Below are 23903 nucleotides of genomic sequence, written 5' to 3'. Positions count from 1 at the left end.
TCAGATATCAGAACGCGAATGCTCAGTTACATTGGTACCTACTATTTGTGAGGAAGGAAGGATAAGGAAATCTGACAATTAATGAGAATCAACTTCCAGGGTCTAGATGAATTTAAAAAAAAGACTGAAAAAAAAGTGAAATATTTACTTTGAATATATATTTAAAAAACACAAGAAAAAAACAATGCTGCCTGAAATAAATAACATTTATATTTTTGTTCCAGTCTTGAATTATTGGAGGAAAAAATAAAGTGAGCAAAGAAACATAACTTTTGATAACAACTACAGTGAAATTAAAAAATAAAAAACAAACACACCAAAATTAAAAACAAAAAAAGGACATGCAAACAAAACAAAAGTTTACTTCCCAAACCACCAATTTCATTAAAAATACTTACACACTATCAATGTTCGGGATATATTCTGTTTTTAAATTTAATATGATGGGAGAAATACCCCATTTAAGTTAACTTATAGCCCTTACAGCCATCAAATATGAACAAGTTTTGAAAAGTTCATTTATAGGTATTTTTTCCTTTTTTTAAAGTGCAAAACAAAGAAACAAAGGAAAAACAACCACTAACTGTGAAACACCATCTAGCTTTGATGCCACTTTCCCTCTCAGAAGCTTTGTGCAACATTGTGCATGTGAAGATGGTGCAAATATTGGCAACTACCCTACCACATTCAGCAGTGGGAGGTGGAATATATTTTTGAGGACACTTGAAGTATCCTCCAAAGTAAGATGCCTCCATCTGGAGGGCCATTTTAGCTGGATTTCCCAGGATGCTTTTTCCCCCCCTCTATAGGGCATCCCAACCAAGGCCCTGGGTAGAAGGCACACAGTCTTAAGAGATTCCCCCTCTCAGACTGACCACTATTTATGGCTCTGCCACCGTGACTGGTTGTGTCTCAAACACAAACACAACAAAAACAAAAAGCAAGAAAGACATAGAAAGAGTGGGAAGATGGTGTAAAAAATAAATTGAAAAATCCGTGTCCACGCTACAGGAATCCTTTGCACACCTTCATGATCTTGCTTTCTCCACCTTGTCAATATCATGGAATAAAACTTCAGGAAAAAGGAGGTAGCATATCATGTCGTCACCAGACAACACTACTTTTTTTTTGTTTGTTTTATTTTGATGTCAAGGAAATTCTTAGTATTTTGTTAAGATTATTGGTAAACTCTATACTCACTACATATTTGTTCATATCTGGACAAGCACAATTTAATTCTCATTTGGTCCCAGGTGGCTGGTGCCAAACCTTTTTCTTTACAGGCTAATGGTGGGCTCTGCCTGAAAAGTTCTCTATCAGAGAGCTTGTGTGAGACTGCCAAACAAAATTAGTACTACTGTTATGTTAACTGCTATTTTCATTAGGATTTTTATTTTGTGCTTCAGGGTCACAGGATAAAATAAGTACATTGAGCTTGCCTTTCAGCGACGCTTTTGCCAAATGTCAGCTACAGGGAGTCCTCTCCCTCACCACCAGCCTGTCTAGCCGCCAGAGTGGTAGCTCTACTGTAACACACAGTACTTTTTGTAATCGGACTCAAAGTCTTCATCCATGCTGCTTGTGTCTGCCATCTTTTTGCCATCGATCTTTGGCAGAAATTGTGCATAGTCTATCCCCTGCTGCTCATAGAAAAGAATGTAGGCAGAGTCGGTGTCAATTTCATCAGGGTGAAGTTCCTGAAGGGACAAAAAAGCCTTTAATAAAAAAGCTATCCCTCTTGCTGCCTCTTAATCCTTGCAAGGGAGGGGAGGACCAATCCTCTTTAATTACTAAACCTATTTGCTTCCACTCGGCTTAACATTTTGGCTGTCTCCTACCTGCCCCTAAAATAAGCCCCATTATTTTCAGTGTTTGTTTTAGAAAAAATAATCTGACCACAGACAAGTCAAAAGGATGACCAAAAAAACCCCCATCACGGGGCCGGCTGAGTGGCTCAGCTGGTTAAGAGTTGGCTTGGGAGCGCAAGCTCTGAGCAGCAGGGCTGCCGGTTTGGTTCCCACATGGGCCAGTGACGCTGTGCCCTCTACAGCTAAGATGGTGAACAACAGCTCGACCTGGAGCTGGGCTGCTGTGAGTGGCCAGGGACAGTGTAGGTTTCAGTGGAGCTGCAGTAGGCTGCCGTGAACTACCATGAGCGGCCAGCAGCCGGCAAGAACTGCCGTGAGCTGCTGTGAGCCATTGTCCAATGGCCAGCAACCAATCTGCCTCAGCTGGGAAGAGCGCAATGATCATAATACCACATGGGCCAGTGAAGCGGCGTCCTTCACAACTAGATTGAAGAACAAAAGGACAGCAACTTGTCTGTTCCTCTTCCCCGATTCCCCAACGCTGTTCTTCTCCCCCAATTAAAAAAACAAAACAAAAAACCAAAACCTCTATCAAATTCTGATAGTTCAAAAGACAAGGAGTTCTTCTCATTAACCAATACTTTCCCCCACTTACAACTCATGTTTTCATTCTCTACTTTGCAAGTCATTTTTCCCCCTTTAATATTGAAGGCATCTCTATATTGATTCTAAAATACCTATTCCTATTTAGGAGAAAGTCCATTATGTTAACAATGTCCCCCAGATCTTTTGACCTTTTTGTTCTTTTATTCAAAGATTGCAGGTATTTACCTTACAGCTGCTGTCATTGTAACAGTACCACTTGCTGTTTGGGTTTTTGGCATAAGTGACGTAATGGCCCCCGCCCAGAATTCCTGAATGGCACTGTAAGACAGAAGAAAGTGGAGGTATGTTAGTAGTTAACAGTACTCTGGCCAGGGCACAGCACTAGGATCTGATCAGAAAAATACTTATCACTTACGTGGTTAAGAAGGAATGTTTTAGAACCATCTAACCTTTTTCCAAAACAAAACAAAAAGCAAAATTCAAAATTCAAAAGCTCCAAATATAACCATTTTATAATTGAAATTATTTTTTAGAAAGCACCAATTCCTTAGAAACACCCGATCATGAATGACTGAACCTGTGGCTCCAGCTATAATGATGACATGACTATCCCCTGCAATACTAGAAGCATCTTGGAGTCTATCCAGAAGGCCAAGGTACCTACGGCTAGCTTTGGCTAACACCAAGCTGGCCCTGAAAAAAGGATGAATGAATGAAGATGAATGAACAAACCACTGAAAAATGCCGATCATTGTGAAAACCATACAACCAACCACTTACCGAAATTGCATATAGATTATAAATAGGCTTAACATGAATATCTTCTCTTTGGTCATCGGTGCTGTCTTCTTCACTGTGGTTTTCAAGCTGACCATTGCTGTAGCCATTGCCACATGCCTCATGTTCATAAAGAAATCCATTGGCCAAAGCTACTTCGTGGTCCTGAGGGGTGACCAGCTCGGGCTGGCTGCCACCCAGTATGTGCCCTCGGCTCAAGGCATCAGCCAGCTCACACACTTGCCCCGTCCCATTCTCTTTGCCGACATCCAAGTTCTCCTTACTACTTGACAGTTTATTTTTGCTGCCGATTTGGGGTAGGCGGAGCCTCCCTTTGCTCCTCCCTAAAGTCCGTGGGCTGCTGTTGGGGCTGCTGTTTTTGCTGGAGGGACAGCTACTCTCACATTTTCTTGATGAAGAAGGTGAACCTGTCAAAGGGAGAAGGAAAGATTAATAAATCCAAATGCCGCAAGGTAAACCAAATGCTAACTTTGAAGCCAACTTCACAAGTGTACACATAAAAGTAAAGACTGGGGAATCTTGACTGGCTGCTCTTTAGTTCCTGTAATGTAGCCAATCAGTTACATTCTTGTCTTCCTCAATGTCAAGCCCTTATAGGCAGCAATGTACTGAAAATGTCAATTACCATGTAGGAACTTAGAAAATTGCAGATTGAGGTCAGATTCAGTTTAAAACAATACTACTAGACTAAGGAGCTTTACAAATACATATTCTTGTCCTTTGTAAAATCAGATTAAAAATACGATCACCAATTATTAAGCACTTCCTATTGCTAGGCACAGTATGGGAACTATCTATCATCTCTGCCTCTCACAACAATCCTGTAAGATAGTGATTTTTCAATTTTTTGGTCACAGCCCCCCTGTCCACTTGCTTTTATATCCTTAAAAATTGTTGAGAACCACTAGAGCTTTTGTTTATGTGGGTTATATCTATCAATATTTACCATATTAGAAATTAAAACTGAGGAATCTAAAAAAAACACAACACACAAGCACATATTTTCCTGATGATATCATCATGTCATGCTGGCTCTGACTTCACTGTACAACTCTGAGAGAATGACAGAGAAAAGGCAAAAACTGTCATATTTTTCTGAAAATAGTTCTGATCCTCTAGGACCTCTGAAAGGGTCAGGGACCCTAGGGGTTCCTAAATCACACTTTGAGAACCTTTACAGTAAAAGGACAAGGATGACAACTACCATTTGTGTTCACCCCATGTCAGGAATTATGTGAAGTGCTTCACTCCTGATGTATAAAATCCTCACACTCTCTGAACTTGGTATTATCCCCATTTTATGAATGAAAAACTAGCTTTAGGGAGGCTGTATGTCTTGCTAAAAGTCACGTAGCTCAAATCTAGATAGGTCTGATTCCAGACACGCTCCCTCCATCTCACCAAGCCTTTGCTCTAGAATAGAAGGTAGAGGAAAACAGGCAGTCGACAGGGTCTCAAGAAATCCCCCCTCAGGGTGATGTCTGGATTCCACGAGGTCCCCCGGCCTCTTTACCTTTAGGGCTACTGATGATGTTTGTGCTGAGTGAGGATGGGCTCTTGCTCAGGAGCACGTCCTCTTCCCCAGCCGAGTTCTGGGCATCCACTTTCTTCACCTCGCCTGCCGGAACCCTGGGCTCAGAGAACTCGTCCTCCTGGGGTGTGAGTGGTTTTCGCTGGCAAAGAGCCGGGTCTCTTGGTACCAAAAAAGCACTAGGGTCAAAACTTTCACGAGGAAATTTAACAATTTTCTGCGATTTTATCCATCGGCCATTTACAAATTGAAATCGTTTAAGGTGAATAATCTGCAGGAGAAAAGGTTAAAAAAAAACCACACTTGGGTTAAAGAGTTCTGAAAATACAAAATTTACATTGAAATAAACCAAGTCTAGGGCTGGCCGAGTGGCTCAGTTGGGTAAGAGTTGGCTTAAGAGCATGAGCTCTGAGCAACAGGGCCGCCGGTACTATTCCCACATGGGCCAGTGACACTGCGCACTGCACCCGAGCTAAGTTGTCGCTGAGCTGCCAACAGGTGGCAGGATGGCTCAGCTAGTGTAACAACAAGATTGCCTGTTCAATGGTGGGCTATGCCCACCTGCAACTAAGACTGAACTCGACACCTTGAGCTGAGCTGCCACCCAGATGGCTCAGTGGATGGAGTATGCGCTCTTAACAACAAGGCTGCTGGTTTGACTCCTGCATGGGATGGTGGCTATGCCCACCCGCAACTAAGATTGAACACAGCACCGTGAGCTTAGAGGCCATGAGCTGCTGACAGGAAGCCAGATGGTGACTGGCGCCCTCCACAACGAAGACTGAAGAACAACAACTTGGCTGGTCCCCTTCCCCAATTCCCCAATAAAATCGTAAAAAGAAAAAAACCAAGTCTAATACACGTGAATGTTCAAGAATAAATAACATCATTTTTTTTTAGAAAGAATATATTTTATAATGTAACATAGTTATCAATAGGGTCACGGCTCTTTAGCTGTATGGCTCACATGGTAATTGCTCTAACTTTATAGCCTGTGTATGTCCAAAACTCTTTCCAAATTTCTTTCTTTTTTTTTTTTTTTTAAGATTTTTATTGGGGAATTGGGAGAAGGGGAACAGACAAGTTGCTGTCGTTTTGTTCTTCAGTCTAGTTGTGGAGGACGTTGCTTCACTGGCCCAAGTTGGCACCATCATTGCGCTCTTCCCGGGAGAGGCACATCAGTCGCCGGCTTCTGGACGGCCGCTCATTGCGGCTGCTGGCCGCTCACGCTGGCTGCTGGCTACACACGGTAGCCCATGGCAACCCACTGCCACAGGGGCTGCAGCCTACGCCGTTGCCGGTGACTCATGGCTGCCCAGCTCCAGGTTGAGCTGTTGTTCAGCATCTTAGCTGTAGAGGGCAGTGTCACTGGCCCTCATATGTGGGATCCGAACTGGGGCCCTCTGGCGTCCCAAGCCAGTTCTTAACCATCGCGCCACCTGGCCAGCCCTGGAGGGGGTTTTTATAGATGGACCTTATCGAATCTCTGTTGGGGGGTCTCTCCTTTCTTGCCATATCCTTTAGGTGGCCACCCGGGAGTTTCACTACCAGGGAGTAAAGAAGGGTTAAGAATCTCCCTTCTTTTTGGCTTCTCTTCTTCTTTTCAGAGCAATGAATTCCTCTAGTCTTATACCATGTTGTTATGTTCTCCAGGGCGGGCACAGATCTTTTCTGGCTACCTCTACTCTAAACGCTTAACAATTTACTGTTTATATAAAGAGAAGCCCTTCCTAAGGGGCGTGCTGGTGTGTGGATCTAATAGAAGCCCACCAGGCTCCCAACGTAACATTTACTCATCATTATTCTATAAAGAGCTCAAATCATAATTTTTACAAATGCCTTTACTCTAAGATATGTTTTATGTGATGGTTATATGAGTATATATAATTGTCAAAACACATCAAACAGATACTTACAATCATTGCATTTAATTCCGTGTTAATTATACCTCAAGTAGAAAACAAAAACAAACAAAAAACGTTCCCTCTCCCACCTGCTTGTCCCCGGGCCTGCCCTCTTCTTCCTTCCCTTAGTTCCCATCCTGCGAGCTAGCTAACCAATGTTATTAATTTCTTGTGCATCTTTCCTGGGAAGTTGTCCTGGTCTAAGAGAAGAAAAACCCACATCCACAGTTTTATAGAGCAGTATGAAAAAGACACGAATAAAAAAAATACATACAAATTCCAGTTAAAATATACCAGTGCCTTATAGTTATACTTAATATGACACTTCCATTCTTAAGAAAAAAGCTTTCTTTCTCTCTTTTTTACTGTCCACAGTATTTTTTAACTGTTTATTTATCAAAAGAAAGTATTAGCCCAAATATTCACGTTTCATAGTTCAGGAACATAGTCAGTGACAGACTTCCATGGAACTCAATTCAAAGAAATTCTTTACATTTTGAAATCACTTTGTACTCTGAAAGATACCAGCTTTCCTCAACTCTTCAAAATCTTTCATAAGAATTTTGAATCAGTTCTGTAGAAATCTGCATTATACTTTACCCAGCAAATTTTTAGAAAGCTGCAACACTTAGGGTTACAATGATCGCTCCAACAGTATGAAATCGTAGACACTTGGCCAGAAAGCCAAGCATCTGAGGTTTCGTGAAAGCACTGGAAGGCATGGTAGTTACATTCTCATATGTATGGAAACCCCGCATATATGAGAGTCAGAGACCCCACATGCACCAGGTTCCGGAAAAACCTTTCTTAAATGAATAGTAAAATTTGTCACTTCAAACCGTCCTGACAAGCAACAGGAGAGTCTCCTAATCCATGAAGAGAAAAGGCAGGAGTAGATCAAATCTGCAAGAACACAAAAGCCCCAGTGCATTTGTGTGCTTGTGCGCACATACTTAACTCAGCAGTGTGCTGTGGCCATGTGACAAGCACAGTGGAATCGGAGGCTCCAGGCTCTGTGGCTGTTCTGTAGCCCACTAAGGATGAGTCTAAAGATCTCTCTCTCCCTAGAGCTGGAAGTGCTTTTCTTCTGAAGTTCAAATTCACCAGGTTGTATAACACTTGTGACACTGCGCACACACTGCACTGAACTGCAGTTACTGGTCTACATGACTTCTCTCTCCTTGTAGGCTCTATGTTCTTTCAGAATAGGAACTAGCAAATATCTGTAGAACAATTGACCTCCGTGTGCAACATAAAAACCCTTGCACAGCCGAAGTGTTTTAAGCTCTGGAGGGTTTTATCCTCAAAAATAACAAACATCCCTATTTGTTCATGGCTTGTTTCCTTAATGCCAGACTTCTGCCCTCTCAGAGGTGGGACTATAACATACCAGGATGGGTGGAAGCCTCCAGAGGTCCAGCTTCTTGGTTGCCAGGCAGTGGGTCTTACACTTGGAGCAGTAGTACATCTCATTTTCCCCTAGCTCCTCCTCACTGGTGAAAGCGCGGAGACAGCTGTCCAGGTTGATGGGCTCAGCTTGTGCTCGCCGACTCTGTTCCACACTCTCGTGCTCATCTACAACCTGCAAATGGGGAAGGGGACAGCAATAATGGGGGAAGGCGTGGGTGGGAGAGAGGGAGGGAGTTTAAAATGGTTATCGGGCTATACATCATCCTCTAGGTGACTCACCACCCTCTTTTTATTCTACATGAAAAAAAAGAAAATATAACTCAAACCAGAGTCTTTGAGCAAATATAGCATCTGTACGTTTATTCACAAATATCACATTAATAACACCCTGGATCAAATTTCTATTTATATGACTATAACTCTTCCTAAAAATTTTCTGAATGTTTCAAAATGACACAAACAAAACCAAACAAAAAACTGCCTATTTATTTTGAAATTTTGAAATCATAAAACAGCTTACATGTGAGCTGGCCCTCAAGCCATGGATGTTGTATTAGGTCATTTATTTTTTAACTAGAAAGACAGAACATTATTAGTATGCTGCAGGCTTTCCAAAGGCTAGGAGAAATAATATCACTGGAACACATATGCCAGCCAGACATGAATAAGAGAGGTATAGAAAAACACACCAGAGCATTAAAACCCACAGGATACAACTCATTTGCATATTGACACCATATAACACAGAGTTATCAGAATACCACATGTATAATTATCTGTCTCCTGCCTCATGAGGTCTTTTTATCTGAGACTGCAATGAAAGAAATGGTAGGCTCAAAAGAGCCTGATTTTGTAGAGAAGGCCCCAAATACCTGCCCAAACCTCTGTGGTCCTGTTCACCGCATGCTAGGCAAGAGGAAGGTAAGTATAAGAAAGGAGAGCGAGCAGAGGCGGGTGGCTGTGTAAGGTTAATGAGTGTTGGAAGTGGTGTGGGATCAGGAGGAGGGGCCTGGAATGCAACAGAAAAGGAAGAATTTTTCCCTCTCCAATTCTTGGCTATCACTTAATAAGCAATCAAGAACCATGGTGTGTGAGGAGGTGTGATATCAGGACTATCAATGTGGGACTTCACACCAGGATCTTCTCATCCCAAGGTGGAGCCCAGGCTACATGTCCAATAATGAATGACTCTTTCTGGCAAAGGTCACACGCAGGTCAATCACCTGGTTTATTACTCCTCCCTTTCAAAGGTGAATTGGTTCTCTTCGCCTGAGGCAATTTCCGTCCTTTTTCCCTTTACAATGGGAGCACTGGGTTGCCTAGATGACAAACTAACACATCCCAGAACATTCAGTTTAGAACAGGTTTTCAGGCAACATTTTCCCTACATGAGAGGATGGCGGAGTCACAGGCTGTCAAATGCTTCTATAAACTATTGAGGTTGAGTTTGCTCACGCAATTAAGGGATTTTAGCATTGTATCATCATCCATTTAGAAATAACTCATTTAAAAGGGGGAACTTAGAGGAAAATTCTTTCTTTCAGAAAGGGAGATCTGGCTTGACCTTGTGTCACTGACTTCTTTTCTGATACTGTCATCATCTTTAGAGATGGTCATCCAAGGGAAAAACCAATATGCTTCAAAAAAATTAAAAACAAAACAAAACACAATGCTATATCATGGTTGTTGAAATCAGAACAGGAAAAGAAGTGTATCAAATACAGTAGTGTCTCTTTTCTCTTAGTTAGTTAAACATTACCTCAATTAGCTCTACCAAGGATGCTTTCTGGGCAACCACAAATTACAGTAAGCTAGTTAGGAATGTTGATTTCTACTGACTATATTTTCTATGAAATGCACAGGCTATAGAGCTATATGAGGACAAGGAGGAAGGCTGACAAAAAAACATATTTGTGGACTTACATAATAATTTCCCTAAGTGACAAAGATTCCCTTGACCTCTTGGGATTCATTCCCAGATCCTCTACTATAATTCAAATAGACTAAACTGCTTATCGGCATGCTCTTCCTTTTTTTCTAAGTTGCTTGAAAGCTCATCCTTCACACAAAAGATATGCATGCAATGAAGTAATAGCTTTCATACATTATACGACTATCATAAAAAGGAAGTTCTAAGAAGTTACCTAGTTTAATTTTCTATTGAGGAAAGTAAGGTCCAAATGGGGAAAATTAAAAGAATAAGAACAACTGCTTTTCTCTCTCTTTTTTTTTTTCTTGCTTACCAAATAAAACATTCACATAGAAATTTTGGAAAGCAGAGAAAAATGTAAAAAGGCAGGGAACATTTTACATTTTTAATATAAAGGCAAACATGGTCAAACTACTGACAGGTTTTCTTGTCCTTTTCCTAAATAGTATGTTTTCATATTGAAGAGATTTTTCATTATATGCAATTTTATATCTTGCCTTAAGGAAAAAAAAAAAACCACACTATCCTAAGTATCTTGCCATATCTGTCAATAAAAACTCCTAAATCATCGTTTTCAGTGACTGTATAATATTTTATCCAATTACTAGACCATTCTTTACTTAACCATTCCTCTAATATGGGATAAATATAAGTCATTTCTAATATTTCACTATTCTAAAAAATGCTATGATGAAGTTTTTTTTTCAGCAAATTACAGAGTATTTCCCTCAGATAAATTCCTAGAAGGTAAATCACTGGAATAAAAAAAATATATACGAGCAATAATCTCAATTTTGAACCAACATATCTCCTTTGTCTACGTGCTTCTCCAAACATACGCAGAAACCACATGTAGGAAGAGAAAGTACGTAGGAAGAAATTAGTCATGTGGCCTCACAGCATTGCACGATATCTCAATTGTGACTTGATTTCCATGGTGTCCTAAGAGCATCAATGAAAGTGAAAGTGGAGTGAGATTTAACATGTCATGTAGGCCTTTCTTCCTATAAGCAGGGTCTCCTCCAGAGCTTTTCAAGTTGCATAATGGGCTTATTAAAAGGGAAAGAGATTTACAGAGCCAAATAATTTTTCTTTTTTTTTTTTTTTAAGATTTTTATTGGGGAATCGGGGGAAGAGGAACAGACAAGTTGCTGTCGTTTTGTTCTTCAGTCTAGTTGTGGAGGACGTTGCTTCACTGGCCGAAGCTGGCACCATCATTGTGCTCTTCCCGGGTGAGGCAGATCAGTCGCTGGCCTCTGGACAGCCGCTCACAGTGGCTGCTGGCCGCTCACGCTGGCTGCTGGCTACACATGGTAGCCCATGGCAACCCACTGCCACAGGGGCTGCAGCCTATGTCGTCACTGGCTACTCACGGCAGCCCAGCTCCAGGTTGAGCTGTTGTTCAGCATCTTAGCTGTGGAGGGCAGTGTCACTGGCCCTCATATGTGGGATCCGAACCGGGGCCCTCTGTCGTCCCAAGCCAGTTCTTAACCAACGTGCCACTTGGCCGGCCCTCAGTATTCTTTTTGAAATAACATTTTCAAAATTTAAAAATTGCTCTGGCCAGAGAGTAGCAGTAGAGGAATGCCAAGTGCGAAGACCAGCCAGTGAGATGGACTCTCAGGTGCTCAGTCTTGAAACATTCAATCCTTTCTCTATTTTTCTACTCACTATGCCTATTAATTAAAGGTAGCAGCTATAGCCCTGAGGTGCATCTGAGCTCAGCAACTGTGCTTACCAAATGCTGCAGCTTCAATAATAATTAATAAACAGGCAGTGGGATATTTACTAATTGGTATGTCATGGCCAGAGAATACAACTTCTTAATTACACCTAACAGTTTTGTCACAAGATTTACCTATTATTAGTATTTTTGAAATTTAATGTCCCAATACAATTATCTCTAGAAGTGGGAAAAGTGACACATCCATGTCATCAAGTCAATATACTAAGTGTCATAGAGAATGCCAATGAATGTTTTTCTGGTTGTATTTAAATGGTCTAAAACAGCAATGGCATGATATAGTTAAACTGGGAAAAATTTTCCATATAAAAACTACCATCTCTGGTGGCCCTGAGTGCTTACCCTTTCCTGTGATGTTTGATAGCGGAGGTGAAGGGCTGTGGGGTCCCAATCCACAGCAATGTAGGCATTTCCAATGAAAGCTCTGTCATCCCCACAATCAATTTTACAGCCTCTGCAAAATCTACAGGGGGGGAAATAGAAGAGGAAGGAATAATTACGAAGGAATCCAAATTTTATCAGAAATATTCTCCCTTTCTACTTTTCTACATTCCTTCTTGGGCTTCACAATTTGTCATGGGCTTCTAACTTCAGAATGATAAATGCACAAATACGTATTAGTAATTATTAGTATTTAAGGAATCATGCTTATCACTTCTCAAGTCTGGTTTTTCAAAGCGCTTGATAACCATTTGTCAATTGGCATAAATGTTATGTGAACTTTATGGCAAAGAAATAATATGGGAATTGGATATTTGAGATAACATATCCCTAAAGAAATTCTAAATTCAGTTATTTAATGCTCTGAGGACAATTTATCTGGTATATCAATGCCTAGTTCCTTGTTTGTAAAGTGGCCCATTAAATAAATGTACACAAAAATTTGTGGGGTTGAGGAGGGATCATGACAAAGCCATGGTTCCAATGCCTAGTTTAAACTCCATTTGCTACATCTATTACAGTTCTCTGAAGGCTGAGTTCAGTACTTGGGCATTTCCCAAGCATAAGAAGTAATGACCACTCTCCAAAATAACTCTTCTAAAAACCAAAACAGACTTCCTGCAGGTCTAGTAAGTAGACTATGTTCTACTGGGCTCAGAAATGTTAAGGGCCAGCCGAGTGGCTCAGTTGGTTAAGAGCTCGCTCAAGAGTTTGAGCTCTGAGCAACAATGGTTTGAGTCCAGCCTGAGCTGAGCAGCCGCTGAGCTGCCAACAGGTAGCAGGATGGCTCAGCTAAAAAAAAAAAAAAAAAGTTAAACTGACTTATAATTAAGAAGCAGAAGGCATAGAATAATAAATTTTGATCATAAACTATGAATTTGATGAGATTGTAGGGTTTACAAAACCAGCTACGTCTCAAGTAAAACTTGGCTATAGATCTCACAAGGAAGAGATGAAAGAACAATTCCCAAGTTAGCTTCTCATTATTCACTATGATGTCTAAAACCTGGAAATCTTATGAAAAAGATTAATTGTAAAGTATAATAATCTGGAGCTGCAATTCTACCAAAATTTTTCTTTTGCGGAAGGTCATTTTACCTATACCATGGGCACCAGGCACAGGAGTTCCCATCTTTCTGCACAACTCGTAGAGTGAAGGGATATTGATAGCCCATGCTGTCATCACTGAAACAGAACAGAAATCAAAGAGTATAAGAAACATTTGTGATTTGAGGTCTCAACTCCTTTTCATCTTCTTGCGAAGTAACCCGAGGAAGGGGCATCTGTCACAACAGTGTGCTCATGCTGACAGCTCTGTGCTGCTTATCCTCACCCACCAGCTGCAGCCCTGGACCAGCCACACTCAGGGCTCCCATGCTGCAGCCCTCTCTTCAGAAGGGTAGACAGACTAGACTGCCAGATGTCTCTAACAGAGTCCATGTGGTCCATGCAAATTTTACACGATAAGCTAATCATGAAATCAAACACCAATTATCCTTCAGCCCTAATTCTATCAGATTTAATTCCCATTGAACTAAAATAATTAGACCTCTCCATGAAAAGCACATTGACACACCACAGAAAGCTGAAAGGTGTGTAGAGGAGTTGACTCTGTATTTAGAAGCTTTCTTTAATCAGAATCCCTGATGTAGTATATGCTAGGTATCCCTTTTATTCCCCTTGCCTTAATTACTCAAAGCTGTAAGCTACCTAACATTTTAAAAGCAATGTCTTTTAACTGCAAGACAGCCTTGTGAGTTCTCCAACTTAAAAAAACATTATATTCATCCTTGCCCCAATAGGAAGCAATGCAAGGAATATAACGTAAGAACAGTATGCTTCATTGCTCATTTGGCAAATGATAGAGGCTACTACATGGCTACTGAAGGTAAGGAAACCATAAGGACTCAAGGGCAAAAGTGAGTACCATGTCTGTCACAAGACTTCCCCTCTTTCTGCAGAACTCGTTGAGTGAAGGATTACTGACAGCACAAGCTGTCCAGTATGATGTCCCAATTAGGTCAGTGTAAATGAGGAATCAGAAGAAGATAAAGGGACAAAACAACCAGGTAGCACTTTGGCAGAGAACTGTGCAGCACCTGTTCTGAATATTTTCTTTACCTTTTTGCTCGAACTGAAGCCCGGCTTTCCTGAGGACTCTGCTTCCCCTACAGCCTCTTAAGTGCTGACTGCTTCTTTCATACATCCCAGGACCTGGAGGTGATATGGGTCTCCCCTCCTTACTCCTCTTTGCCACTTCTAGATTGTTTCTTCTTCCTTCTCTTTCTACAAAAATCCTGGTTTCTTTGTATCATGTGCCATTGAATTATACCACTGGCAATTCTTCCTTGGTGGGCGCATCTCTTCTTTATTCACGAAAGATTTTAGCACCCGGTTCACTGTTTTTTTTTAGATTTTTATTGGGGAATTGGGGGAAGGGGAACACACAAGTTGCTGTCCTTTTGTTCTTCAGTCTAGTTGTGGAGGACATTGCTTCACTGGCCCAAGTTGGCACCATCATTGTGCTCTTCCCGGGCGAGGCAGATCAATCGCCGGCTTCTGGACGGCCGCTCACTGCGGTTGCTGGCCGCTCACGCTGGCTGCTGGCTACACACGGTAGCCCATGGCAACCCACCTGCCGACGCCAGGAACCCATGGCAGCCCAGCTCCAGGTTGAGCTATTGTTCAGCATCTTAGCTGTAGAGGGCAGTGTCACTGGCCCTCATATGTGGGATCTGAACCGGGGCCCTCTGGCGTCCCAAGCCAGCTCTTAACCATCGCGCCACTCTGCCGGTCCCCAGTTCACTGTTTTTCTCTTCATAACGTCTACTATTATTACTCTTGGTGACTTCAAGATCCATGTAACTTATCCAACAACACCTAGGCCTTCTCTCTTCCAACAATCACTTCCTCTATCACATATGATCTACTCCCTCCAATAGTTATATTCTAGACCTTGTTATTTGGTAATGGCTATTATATGGCTGCTGAAGGTAGCGAAACCATGGTAATGACTTTACCACCTCTAAAAATCTCTATTCCAAATACCCTACTTTGCTCAATCATTTCCTACTTTTTTGGATTACTTACTTATTCAACTATCACTACTCTAACAATTCTTTGACTCAATAGAAACCTTCAATTCTCACTTTCTTCCTTACTCACTGTCCCCCAGAATAATCACCTTTCGTATGGATCCTCAATTCCAGGAATTTGTTCATTTAATCTAAATTTCAAATTTACTGATGTAAATTCTTACAAATGTAGAGAATTGTACAGTGAACCACCATCATTCACCACCCAATTACAATAATCATCAACTCTTGGCCACTCTTATTTCATCCAAACCTTTATTTAGTTCCACTAGATTCTTTTATTCCATTTTTGTGGTAAAATATACCTAAAATTTACCATGTAACCACTTTGAAGTATACAATTCAGTGGCATTAAATACTTTCACGATGTCGTGCAACCATCACCACCATCCATCTCCAGAACTTTTTCACCTTCCCAAACAGAAACTCTTACCCATTAAGCAATAACAATCCCCCACCCCCATCCCCAGACCCTCTAATCTACTTTCTGTCTATGAATTCGAGAAACCTTATAAAAGTGGAATCATACAATATTTATCCTTTTGTGTCTAATTTCACTTAGCATAATGTTTTCAAGGTTCATCCATATTGTAGTATGTATCAGAACTTCATTACTTTTTATGACTGAATAATGCTTCATTGTATGTGTATACTACATTTTGTTCACCTATTCATCTGTTGATGGACATTTGGGTTGTCTGTACTTCTTGGCTTTTATGACCCACTAGATTATTTTGAAGGAAATCAGACGCATTTTATCATGCAAATCATCTATAAATACTTCTGTGTATTACTGCTAAAGGATAAGCTCTTATCTTTTTAATGTCTGCAGGACCATTTTCTCTTTAACTTATTCCCACTTCCATGCCTTTATCTATACCTCTCCACTAAAAGATCTTTTTGCAAAGGTCACCAAAGACTGCCATTTTATCAAATCCAGTGGTCAATGCCCAGTCCTGTGCTTACTCAATTCCTCTATAGCATTTGAAACTGATTGGTCTCCCCTTTAAACACTTTCTTCACTTAACTTCTGGGACACCACTCGCTCCTGGTTTTCCTCTTCCATTACTGACTGCTCCTTCTCAATCTCCTTTGTTGCGTCTTCCCATTCTTGTCAACCTCTAAATGTTGGAATGCATCAGGAATTAGATCTTGGGCACCTTCTCTACATGGTATCTTCTGATCTCAGGGCTTTAAATACCAACTATTTGTTGATGATGCCTATATTTATATTTCTAGCAAAGGACATGTAAGTCTATTTCTCACTTGGAAATATAACACATATCTTGAATTTAATTTTATTCCTGTCATCTCTTGCCAAAACCTGCTTCTTCTCCAGTCTTCCTCATTTCATTATAAATGGTACCACCATTCACAAACCATTGCTCAGGCTGAAAACCTAGCTTGAATTTCTCTTTCCCTTATATTCTATATCCAATTCATTAGCAAACCCTGGAAAAAATCCTCATCTAGAGGCCCCTTAATTCAATCAGACTTCCACTGTAAAATTAAACTTGCCCTATTTTCATTTTTATAACATTCATCAACTAAATTGCTTATCTATTATTTGAAGTTTCCCTTTAAGATTTATTTGCCTTAAGCCTTATCCTAATCATCAAAAGATCCCATACCCTAACAAATAACCTAGCAGCAAAGAGCACCTCTTTATACAGGTCACACAGAAGCAGAACTCTCACCTGTACCATGAGAGCAAGAATGATTTGCAATTCAACTAAGATATAAATAAGGCATCACAGTTCCAATGATTGTTAGAAGTAAATACATTTAGTAATCCAATAGAACAGTTGTAGGAGGAATGAAAACAGATGTTAATTTTCTTTAACTACACTTATGAAATTATTCCATGTTAAAATGACACGGTACGGAAACAATCCAACCAAATCATTTGTCATGGCATGAGACTTTCTCAGAGTTCATGTATAGACATGCACACTATTGCTCCCATTCTGAATTTCAGAGGGCTGGGATGATAAAAATTTCCTGGTGAATTCATACTCTACTTTTGCAATAAAAGAAGTCAACGATAGCTGAAACTAATTCTAAAAAATGTGTATTTCATAATAAAAAATAATTTAATAAAAAAAAAAAAAAGAAGTCAAGGATATTACCCTGAAGCATTTAAAGCATTAGCAGGAGGGATTTCAGCAAGAGATTAGAGAATGAAATGATTATTAAATACTAGAATGTCTAGGTGAAAAGGGAAAGTGTATAGTTTCTCCTACTCAAAAGATCAAACCAAATGGTTGAATTATATGCTCTCTGGATGGCTCTTCAAAAAATGATTAACCTTTGGATTAACACGGAATGGGTCTTATAAATCACACAGGATTCATATCAATTCTTCTTCGTCTAGGGTTTAGAAACCATAGGTCTAGGCAAATCCCCTGAACTCACCAGTCCTGAGCATGGTTACTAGCTTCCTGAGGTGGTAGTGGGCTGGCTAATCGAGATACTTGAATCCAAACTGCATCATACAGGTCTTTCTTCCGGGTATGCACAGTACATGGAACAATCAGTGGCATTCCAAAGAGGCTGGGGCGATTCTTCTGAGATGATAGGAAATACAGTTCTGTCCTCATCTATATGTACAAACAAGAGAAGAGAGAGCTGAGAAGATAGGCCTCTGATTCCTCCCTTTCGTTCTTCCACAACTGCCAATAACAGGCATCACTACCATTTTTATATTGGTCACTACTGCTCTATTTATAGAACCATCTTTATTAATATAAAGAGAACTGTTAAAGTGGAGTCTTTGAAAGGTTGGGGTATTGCCAATTTCAGAGTTGCTGTCTATCTATCAAACTTGGATTTTTAGCATTTAATATTTTCAAACTAGTTTTCTCTGATAAACATTTCTTACACATACTGAATTATATATAAAAACTAGTAAAATTTTCATAGCTCAAGGCTTTTAAGCAATTCAAACCATTTCTCTAGAAAAAACTAAATGCAATTTTCAAAGAATAAGCTGTTGATAGCTGTTATTACAGGAGCAATTTCCAAACTTTTGGAGACTTGTGAAACCAGTCATTTAATTTTGTAACGACTTATCCACCTTCCTAAAAGCAGCTGACGACTTTTTCATTTTTTAAATACATGATAAATTAACAGGTAAAATTAAAAAAATATCTGCTTTGAGTGTGCTAAGGAGATTTTTATGATATTCCTTAATATAGAGATAATTCACAGAATTAGCTTGGAAATGGTTGCTTAATATAAATTAGTGTAATAGGTTGGTGGGAGTTTAGGATCACTCAAAAAAGCTGCTTAGCACTTGGACATTTAATTCTTTAAGCTGGTCTTTAAGCAGTAGCCTTTGGATGGAGCATAGCCCTGCTGAGGTCTTGATTTTGGACTTCTGGTCTCCAGTACTGTGAAAGAATACATTTCTGCTGTTTTAAGCCACCAACTTTGTGGTAAAGTCATAGCAGTCCTAGGAAACAACTTGTCTTGCCCAAGAACATTTTTATTTCTCCCCTGAAAACAAACAAACAAACAAACAAACAAACAAACAAACAAACAAACAAAGAAAACCTCCAAAGGCATCCACACTTATAGGGCAGAGAAGATGTACATGCCTACATGAACATATAGGCGACACAAACTTGTTAAAGTAAATAGTATTCAGATGTACCAGCTATCCTGTTGCTGCTTAATATATGAGTGAGGAATGTCCATTTCACACATAGGCTGTCATGTGTGATACTAAATCCTGGCTTTGATCACTTACAATAGCATACATAACACATTGAAAGTGCGCTCCTCCCCCCGACCCTCAACAAAGTGCCTGCAATGAAGATGTTGCAAAGACAGAAAATCGCTGTTTCACAAACAACACTGATAAGACCAGCAGTAACTTGCCTAACATTAAACTAACCATTTTTCGGTGGACTGCAATGATGTAGCCTGTAAAGGGATTATCAGGAAGAGATGGCATATGACCATTCAGTATTCCATTTGTGAAGTTCTTCTCAGTTCCACATGGCACAACAGTGTTTGGCATTCCATTGGGAATGAATATTGGTCGGGGCAGGTCCCCATTGGTGGTTAGGGTTAACATTCCATTTGTAGACGGCGACAAGGAGAAATCTACAAATTCAAAGATAAGTACAGCATCATAAGCTTGTGGTACCTCCATCTTTGCTCTTTTCTCAAATATTGTGGGGACCCAGACGAGTGACAGTATAGTCTCTTTTAAACAAAGGACAAGGAGAAATTGTAGTTCAAATAATAATTCTAGATTGACTGGAAGATTTTAATTTCAGATTTTACTTCTATAATTCACACTTAAGACTAAATGACAAAGCAAGAGTAAGTGTTGGAAAGCTGAAGTAGAATTTTTGGAAAAACCTTTATCAGTACCATGTTGTGGCACACAAACAGTTCTACCTCTTGTTTTCTTTTTCCTGTCCTTTAAAAATTTATTTTTCCATTCCTCTAAAAATGTTCTGTTCAAAACAGTAGTCACCAGCCAGATGACGCTTTTCCTTTTTGATTGTTTCCTTTTTTAAAAAAAAAAACACTTTATTTTTTTTTATTATTATTTTTTTTTAGCTGAGCCATCCTGCTACCTATTGGCAGCTCAGCGGCTGCTCAGCTCGGGCTGGACTCGAACCGCTGTTGCTCAGAGCTCAAACTCTTAAGCGAGCTCTTAACCAACTGAGCAACTCTGCCGGCCCTTCAGAGCTCAAACTCTTGAGCGAGCTCTTAACCAACTGAGCCAATCGGCAGGCCTAAAAAACCACTTTATTTTTCAGAGCAGTTTTAGATTCACAACAAAATAAAGAGGGAAGGCACAGCAATTTCCCATATGCCCCAGGCCCCACACATGCATAACCTCCCCTGTTAACAACAGCCCCCATCAGAGTGGTGGATTTGTTACAGCTGATGAAAAGATGTTGCTTTTTAAATTAAAATGAAAATAAATTTAAAATATATTTCCTTAATCTGACTAGCAACATTTCAAGTGCTCAAGAGTCCATGTTACTAGTGGATACTGTATTGGATGATAAAGATTATAGCAAACTTCCATCACTGCAGAGAATGCTATTGGACAGTGATGATCTAAACAAAAAAGCAATATTAAATCATCCACCAACCCACCATCAGTACTTTCTATTAAGTGCCAATTAGAGGAGTCTCATTCTCTCCAAAGCTCTTCATAATAGGGAATGAACCTAATTATCAGCAGTACAAAAAAGAACAGACAAGCCATATTAAACAGCCAAAAAGATTCAATGACTATATTAAATCACATACAATATTTCTTTTTAGTCATATTTAATGTTTTGTTTTCTGATGGTATATTCCTCTCATACCATCTGCTGCCATGTTAATATTAGACAAAAGAATAAAAAGAGATCTAAATTCCAGTAGTAGTTTTAGCTAATAACTATCTAACTTAGTCACTTAAGTTCTCTGAATTTCAGGTTACTCATCTATGAAATGAGGGACTTGAGCAAAATCATCACCAAGGTTTCCTTCAACTTCAAGAATTCTTTTGCTCTAATATCCTTAGCCCAAATAAATGTTAAAAGGACGACAACCTTTAGACCAGTATTAAAAGCTGAAATCATGAGAAGGAGCTACAGTTCGACTTTACCTGTCTGTATTGGACTAGAAGCTGAAACTGGAGATCCAGGAATGGGAATTTCAAACGCACACAAAAATCCACTCACTGAAAGTCGTACTTTTTGGCTGTCCTGAGGGAAATTCTACAGAAAAAAAGGCAAGATGAGAAGGGGGAAATGTTCCAGATAAAATGGAAAATGAATTCTCTGATATACTGAAAGCAAATGTCTTAGATGCTTTCATCACAAAACAAACAAGATGGCTGAATATTTTTTTTCAAACAACTAAAGGATAAAAATCTTGATAAAGTAACTGAAAACTAACCTCAGTGACAAAACAGTTATCCCTTTCCATAGGAAGGAAGTATTCTGTGTATAACTGGTTTCTTAAATTTTGTCCTTCACTTCAGGCATCCAAGCCCAAAACCCTCAGAGAGATTTTACCTCTGTATTACATATGAAAAAAAATCTTAATGAGGGGAGTTGGTTCAGGAACCCCAAAGATGAATATAAATAATACCAATGGTAGAAATTCAATTTAGGGTAGGCAATATATTTATTAAATGGCTTGTTTCTCCAACTAGTCTACAGAAAAAAATGATTTGTGTCAATTTGTCTTCTCTAACTTCCTAGTGTGTTGAAAGGCCATGTATATATGTTTATAAATACTAAAAGCACACATTCATAAATACATAAAATACCTTAACTTAGGAAGAATTCTAGTGACAGCGCTACAGAAGAGCTACTGCCATGAGCAGAAGTAGCAGTCACTGGGGAAAATCTATATGTAGTGACAGAGCTAGACCACTACATATAGGCATCCTTGGGTTTATATGATTCCCTTCTTGTAATAATACACCATCATTATTACTCCTTTATTCTGGCAGACAACCCTTTCAAGTTTCTGGGATGGAAAACTTGACATTTCTTTTTGTTCAGTTGTTGTGTTTTAATATCTCTCAGTCATTTAACACCATAATTAATTGAGAAAACTGTGCTCTATGAAGAATGGAATCAAGGGTTTCCTAGAAAGAATAGCTAATATTACCTTTATGTTGGAGCCATGTACTTCTGCGAGAAGGATTTGTTCTGATTTAAGTCCACAGAGATCACTCAGCTGTTTTTTTAAACCTGTGTACTTTTCATCCATATTCAGTCTTAGTCCATAACGTACAGGGGTAGTACCATCCAACTTAATAACTAGGAAAGAGAAAAGATCTTTTATCAGTAAAATGCAGATTTCACTGAAAGCTTTCCACTGTGTGTGTGTGTGTGTGTGCGCGCGCGCTTGTATAACTTGGAAATAGTAAACATTTCAGTCTAGAATTTTTATTTTATATGTAAACACTACAACAGATGGTACTTAAGAGATAATACTGAGTGGAATTATTATTATTTTCTAATGTTCATCTGATACAGAAGTGTGAGAGACTTTCTCTGATTTTAAAGAGAGCCTCTGGCATGTTTGAAACTAGTAGAGGAATCAATAGGCACAAAAATATACCATGTTCCAAATCTTTCAAACCTCAAACGATGCTTGAAGTTGATTGCTAGATTATAACATGCAGGCTACCAATTTTTACAAGAATGTATTATAAACAAATGACCATATTTAAAAATTCAGGCTGAATGAATAAGGTAAAAGACAATGAAGTTAAATAATTTTCTTGAATCTTGTGACCTACCTGTTATTTCTAAGTGCATATAACTGTCCATTGGTAGTGGCAAAGACAAAAAATTAAATGGGTCAAATCGGACACTTATATGACCACATGTCTTGCATTTGACTTGGGACCTTAACTGTCCATGAAACAAATCCACAACAATTGATCTGTTCCTTCTCAGATGGTTGTCCCAGGCCTATCAATGAAAAAGATTAGAGAAAAAAAATTTTTTTTCAAAATTCAAAAGAGAAGTATTTCTACATAAATCCAAAGGAATTGGTTAAGAATACTGAATTTACATTTCAAGAATATAATCCTTAACATTCATTTAAAATATAAAAGCTTTCTGTCTACAAATTCACAATTCAGATGTGTAATTTAAAATGTATTACCTACTGAGATAGTAGAGAAAACCAATTATTCAACAGAATGTAATTCTTTCTGCTCAACCTATAAAACAGTAAATTCAGCTGAAAAATCTTATTTTTTCTTTTTTTCTTACCGTGGTAACAATGATGACTATTAAAATTCTCTGTCCATTGAAGAGCAAATAAAATATGCCTATTGGTCACTGTACACATTACTTTAGCAACTACAGGGACTCTTGAAGTTCTAATGAATAATTATCCCTACATCCTCTTCCAAAAGTTTATAATGTGAAAAGGTAACATTTTTCTATTTTCATTAAGGATGCTTTGTTTTGGCATTACTGCATAAAAATTAAGCAGAGACATACAGATTCCTTTATTTTCACAGTAAAATTCTGATCATTGAATTTTAAGTTGTGCAACGCACGTTTGCGGCCTGAACATTTTATCTATTGCTTACATTAGAAACTCAGAACTGACAAACCTCTGCAGCTACTTCCCAGTCTGGTCGGCCATCACTGTCCTTCAGTTCTACATATGGCTTCTCATGGACTCGGTTGAGATCTTCATGAAGACCGTCCAAGAGAAAGGCCAGAAGTTCTTGGGAGTCTTGTTGCTGGAACCCATTAAACCTGGGAGCATATTTTGCTATGGTCCACTATAATTATAAGAGGAATCAAACTCATTATTTGCTACCCCATAAACTTTGGAACAAACATGCCCTGTAAATCAATCAGAGGCATTAGAAGAAGGTAAATAGCATAGTCTTTAGTCTGCCTCTATTTCAGTAAATATATTTTGGAAAGTCATGAAAGCTTTCTAATCTTAATCTCAAGTGACAAAAAAAAAAAGGGAAGCATTTTGGCCCATACTGTATCCCAGATCAGTATCATATAAGCAAACAGTTCTTTAGGTACACAGATGTTATTTAAGACAGATGAGACAGAAGTATTAAAATAGCATTTGTTCACATTAAAAGAGTTCCCATTATAATGTTTTCTTTTACAGTTAAC

At 39.2% G+C, this 23903-nt stretch overlaps 1 protein-coding gene across 2 annotated transcripts in view; it reads right to left on the bottom strand.

Annotated features, from left to right (window-relative positions):
• Positions 1 to 176: 176 nt before the first annotated feature.
• USP32 (ubiquitin specific peptidase 32) overlaps positions 177 to 23903 on the bottom strand; it is a 213444-nt gene continuing 189717 nt past the window's right edge. The window contains exons 15-27 of one of the 2 annotated variants that reach the window (XM_019636737.1): positions 23375 to 23548; positions 22544 to 22718; positions 21907 to 22058; positions 20891 to 21002; positions 19166 to 19377; positions 17683 to 17867; positions 13271 to 13357; positions 12074 to 12194; positions 8038 to 8229; positions 4726 to 5014; positions 3195 to 3619; positions 2640 to 2732; positions 177 to 1697 (exon numbers count right to left, since the gene is read on the bottom strand). In XM_019636737.1, coding sequence (XP_019492282.1) covers positions 1524 to 1697; positions 2640 to 2732; positions 3195 to 3619; positions 4726 to 5014; positions 8038 to 8229; positions 12074 to 12194; positions 13271 to 13357; positions 17683 to 17867; positions 19166 to 19377; positions 20891 to 21002; positions 21907 to 22058; positions 22544 to 22718; positions 23375 to 23548 — 2391 coding nt within the window. In that variant the 3' untranslated portion in view covers positions 177 to 1523. The remainder of the gene's footprint in view (positions 1698 to 2639; positions 2733 to 3194; positions 3620 to 4725; positions 5015 to 8037; positions 8230 to 12073; positions 12195 to 13270; positions 13358 to 17682; positions 17868 to 19165; positions 19378 to 20890; positions 21003 to 21906; positions 22059 to 22543; positions 22719 to 23374; positions 23549 to 23903) is intronic. The other variant, XM_019636738.1, reaches the window with a different exon arrangement.

This window comes from Hipposideros armiger, unplaced genomic scaffold (genome assembly GCF_001890085.2).
Source record: "Hipposideros armiger isolate ML-2016 unplaced genomic scaffold, ASM189008v1 scaffold_29, whole genome shotgun sequence".
Classification (NCBI taxonomy): Eukaryota; Metazoa; Chordata; class Mammalia; order Chiroptera; family Hipposideridae; genus Hipposideros; species Hipposideros armiger.
The sequence above is the reverse complement of the archived record's forward strand: the minus strand, read 5'-3'. Positions and strand labels throughout refer to the sequence as shown.